Genomic DNA, 4,593 nt, shown 5'->3' on the forward strand with positions numbered 1-4,593 from the left:
ATGACACTTTCTGGCTTAAAACCAGATACCACATACGATGTAAAAGTACGTGCCCACACAAGCAAAGGGCCTGGTCCATATAGTCCAAGTGTCCAGTTCAGGACACTACCCGTGGATCAAGGTAGGATTTGTCTGCTTATGGCGTTGACCTTTAAAGGAGTATCGGTCTTTGGATATCAGTGTTTTTGAAGCTGTAAATAAAACTGACCGGCTCATTCATAAAATAGGTTCTTCAAACACAAAAGGTAAAGTATCTAAATCTTAATATGTTTTGGATGCCTTAGAATTCAGTTGTCCCTTGCCAAGCAAGTTCTGGCTAACATCTTCAAGATTTTCTCAGGTAAGGAAAATGGACATGTTGGGTTGTCACTAGACAAGAGTGAAAATGAGTTAAAATGTGGTATTTAAATATGAGCAAACAGGTAGGAGAATTGAAGCCTTGTTGTTTTTTGAGCTAAATGGAAAGCTAATATTCCCGGGTAGCAGTGGAAATATGACAAGACCTAAGCTCCAAGATGTTGTTTATATACATTGTTTCTTTTTTTCCAGCAGTGTTTGCAAAAAATTTTCATGTTAAAGCAGTAATGAAGACTTCCGTTCTGCTGTCCTGGGAAATTCCGGAAAACTACAATTCAGCCTTGCCTTTCAAAGTAAGTTACTTTCCGTTTGTACAAAAGAAAGTACAGAAACTAGAGGATGTCATTTATCTGGTTAAGTAGCCCCTACTGTACACATGGACTTTTTTGGTATTGCTGCATTTAAGAATGCAAACTAATCATCAATATTGACCCAAGCTGTAAAATTCAGTCATTTGGCAATATAGGCTTTTCACTGTTCCAGCATTATTTCCAAGCCAGGCTCATACTGTTTATTATGAATGGTATGAACATCTTGCTAATTTATAGTTCATTCCTACTATATTTTAAAGAAAACAGTGAAAGCAAAGAATATTTTTCTTCTTTTTTATAGGCGTTTCTGTAGTGACTGTAATGGAGTACCGTTTTGATTTTTGTCTCCTGACAGTTACAACAATACATTTTTGTGTTATAACTCCCTTACTCCTCTAACTATAGTACTCCCAGGTAAAGAGACTCAGTGTAACCTGCAGTCTGGCTGGCATTTCTTCTACACCATTCTTCATCAGTTGTGTCACCTCAGGCAGTGGCAAGTGAAGAGCAGTATTTTATGAACTAAATGTTGCAAAAGCCCTTCTGAATAAGGAGTGTGAATGAAAAAGTCAAGGTACCTTTAACAAGTGTGCCTTGATATAAATGCTGTATTGAAGCAAAACTACTGCATTTGAATAAGTGAAATTGCATTTGAGGAGTGCTTACACTGCTTTAAATTAATGTAGTTCTTCTTTTCCCCTTATTTGCAGTACTATCAGTACTATCAGTATTATTTTATAGCCTAGTAACTTTCATTTAAATTTGTAGGTAGGTTCATTACTGAATTCAGTGTGACAGTATCAGTTGCCTTCTCTTAGTAACCAAAACCTCATTCAATTTATCTATTAACTTAGATCCTTTATGATGATGGGAAAATGGTAGTGGAGGTTGATGGACGTGCTACTCAAAAGCTGATCACTAACTTGAAGCCTGAGACATCATATTCATTTGTGCTGACGAACAGAGGGAATAGTGCTGGGGGTCTTCAGCACAGAGTGACAGCAAAGACTGCACCAGACGTCCTTCGCACCAAGCCAGTCTTCATCGGAAAGACCAACTTAGATGGCATGATTACTGTGGAACTTCCAGAAGTACCTTCAAATGAGAATATAAAGTGAGTGAATGAATGTCGTACTGTTGTTTTTATCTCAAGAAAGGTATTATTCTCACTGTTAATAAAATCAAGAGCTGCAGTGGTGGACTAAGGCTTTATTCTTCATAACATCAGAGGGTACAGCACTCTGCAGTAGCATTCAGACTAATATTTGGCACTACTAAACTGGGAGGTGCTGTGGACTCTCTCGAGGGACAAGAGGCCTTGCAGACAGATCTAGGTAGATTGTAACATTGGGCAACTGTCAATGCCGTGCAATTTAACATGAAAAATGACAGATTCTGTCATTAAGGTCCTTGAATATGTCCGGAGGAGTGATGAACCCTGATGAAAGGGTTGGAAGGCCTGTCCTGTGAGTAATGGCTGAGGACTTTGGGCTTGTCTGGTTTGGAGAAGAGGAGGCTTCCTGAGGAGGGCAAGTGGAGAGGGAGCTGCTGAGCTCTTCTCCTTAATATCCAGTGATAGGACATGTGGAAATGATTCAAAGCTGAGTCAAGGGAGGCTCAGATAACATAACGAAGCACTTTTTTACCAAGTGGTCAAACACTGGAGTAGACTTCCTAGAGAGGTGCTGAATGCCTCAAGCCTGTCAGTGTTTAAGGGGCATTTGGACCTTAACAGCATGCTTTAATTCTTCAGCACTGAAGTTGTCAGGCAGATGGACCAAACTAAAATGGTTCCAACAGGAACTATTCTGTAAGTTTGTCACTTAGCCAAGTCTCTAATACTGAGTAGAATCTAGATGGAATTATAAGGAGAAGGACTGTCCTTCAGCTGGTGGTTGTTTCTTGGAGTACTTACATGTTTCATCACTGATTTCAAATATCAAAGAGGGATTAAGGAAACCAGTTGTGTTTTGAATAATCTGTCCTTTCAAGGAGAATGGATAACTCCATCAATGGGTAGCTGCCTTGCTGCAGCACCTTGAAGTACTCAGTCTCAGTCATTCCAGAATTATGTGGATTTTTAAATAACTGTTACTGCAATTATATTAATTCAGAATTTTTTTTTTTTTAAAGAGACATCTCAGGTCCCCTCCACTGGTCCGGAAAGGAAAACAGGAGATTTTGCTGAAATATTTGGCAGAGAGTTTTCTAGAAATTACTTAGATTTTGGGGAAAAAGGTGCTGTGGTGATTTAAACAGCAAAATTGGGACTAAAGAGGTGACAGCACATGGTCATGAGGGATTAGAAAGGTTAGACAATAAAGATTTGCCCAGAAAACATGAGGCATGGTACAATCAATAAGTGTTATTGTTCTGCTCACAGTGATTCTTGTTGGTCTATAAGGTTCCCATGTGTAAGGTAAAGGAAATGGGGAGGAAAATGAGCGAGTCATTAAATATTGTCATAAACTTGTCCTGTCCCTGGTGGATTTTTACTGACATCTTTCTTTGTAGAAAGCTGCTCCTCTTTTTCATTTACTGACTGGAGATTTTGAGGCAGGTGAGGTCAAGAAAGTAATTACTTTCAGACATTAAAGGGATGAAAAACTGAAAAATGTAGCCATTATCATGAGATTGAGTAAGACGCGGTCAGTAACAAATGCAGCTAAGGAAGACTGAAGATGGAATGAGTCAAAAAAGATTTATGAGGCAGGGCATTCACAGAGGGAAAAAATTCACAGAGACCAGGGTAGCTGGTCAAAGAATGTCAGAAGATAGCAGTGGATGAAGAGTCTGTGTCCTTCCTTTTACATAGTGAAAAAAAAAATGAAAGAGGCTAAGTGACATCAGGAAAACTACCTTAAATCTATGGGGTCCAACTGCCAATTTTGCAAATAATGTATCTCCTCCTTCTCCTTAGCATCTTATTTCCTAAAAACATATGATAAGGCTTGACAGAAAAATAAACCAACAAAAATAAGATTGACTTGACTCTTGGAAGTAGGCATATCAAAGCACCTATATACTGAACAGAAAAAGTTTACCTGATACTTACTAGAACAAGTAAGATTATTGTAACTATAGTCATCATATGGGTAAAACAATTTTGTGCAGTAATTATGTTGAGATTTTTACAGTTGCTGTTTCGCTCTGGGTACATTATATGCTCATGATTGTATCTGAAGTACTATACACTGAGAATGTTAGAATATTAATTACACAGAAGGTGAAACAGTTAATGATTTGCTCTGATGAATTATAGCTAAATACTAATGGGATTGAGGGTAATGCTACAGGAGACTTTGTAATTTATTAAAGATGGTAGAAGTAATTTTCATTATTTCAATGTTTGATGGTGATACAGCATAGAAGTTGGAGCAGAGCTCCAGCTCCAGTGGTAAAATGGATCTCTTTTGCTGACATCATCTTAAGTAAGCAATTTCTTCATTTTTCTGTAGTATTTTGGGCTAGTCCAAAGCAATTTCTATGTCTCAATGACATAGTTTCTCTATTTCTCTCATGTGTTTTTGAATCTTTTCCATCTTTGCAAAGCCTTAGGTAAAACGAGAGTTTTGTGGAAGACTTTGTCCTTTGTAATACTCAGTAGTTCAAGCAATATCCATGCAAACCCTCCATTTCTCATCCTTCCCAACCCTCAAAAAAACCTCCAACTCAAAACAAACAAATAACAAAGAAAATAATAAAGCGTTTTTCAAGAGATGCTGCATTTTCTGGATCTTAGCTAGAAATAACAGAACTTTGTTGTCCTTCACAATTTGCAGCACTGTATATTTATGTGAACAGTTTTATTTTTCTGTTTCCAGTAGATGTGCTTTCAGCTGTGAAATACCGTGTGTGTGCTGTAATTCTTAGTGATGATCAAAGTTATGAGAGGGAGGCATACGTGAAGGAAGTGTGAAAGAGT

General features: G+C 37.9%; 1 protein-coding gene across 1 annotated transcript in view; it reads left to right on the forward strand.

Annotated features, from left to right (window-relative positions):
• PTPRD (protein tyrosine phosphatase, receptor type, D) overlaps nt 1-4,593 on the forward strand; it is a gene marked incomplete at both ends in the record, with an annotated part of 68,691 nt that overhangs the window by 601 nt on the left and 63,497 nt on the right. Inside the window, 3 exons of the mRNA XM_010137111.1 lie at nt 1-121; nt 550-650; nt 1,523-1,782. The exon at nt 1-121 is cut by the window's left edge and continues 10 nt beyond it. Coding sequence (XP_010135413.1) covers nt 1-121; nt 550-650; nt 1,523-1,782 — 482 coding nt within the window. The remainder of the gene's footprint in view (nt 122-549; nt 651-1,522; nt 1,783-4,593) is intronic.

The sequence above is a fragment of the Buceros rhinoceros genome, unplaced genomic scaffold (genome assembly GCF_000710305.1).
Source record: "Buceros rhinoceros silvestris isolate BGI_N320 unplaced genomic scaffold, ASM71030v1 scaffold8005, whole genome shotgun sequence".
NCBI classification, from domain to species: Eukaryota; Metazoa; Chordata; class Aves; order Bucerotiformes; family Bucerotidae; genus Buceros; species Buceros rhinoceros.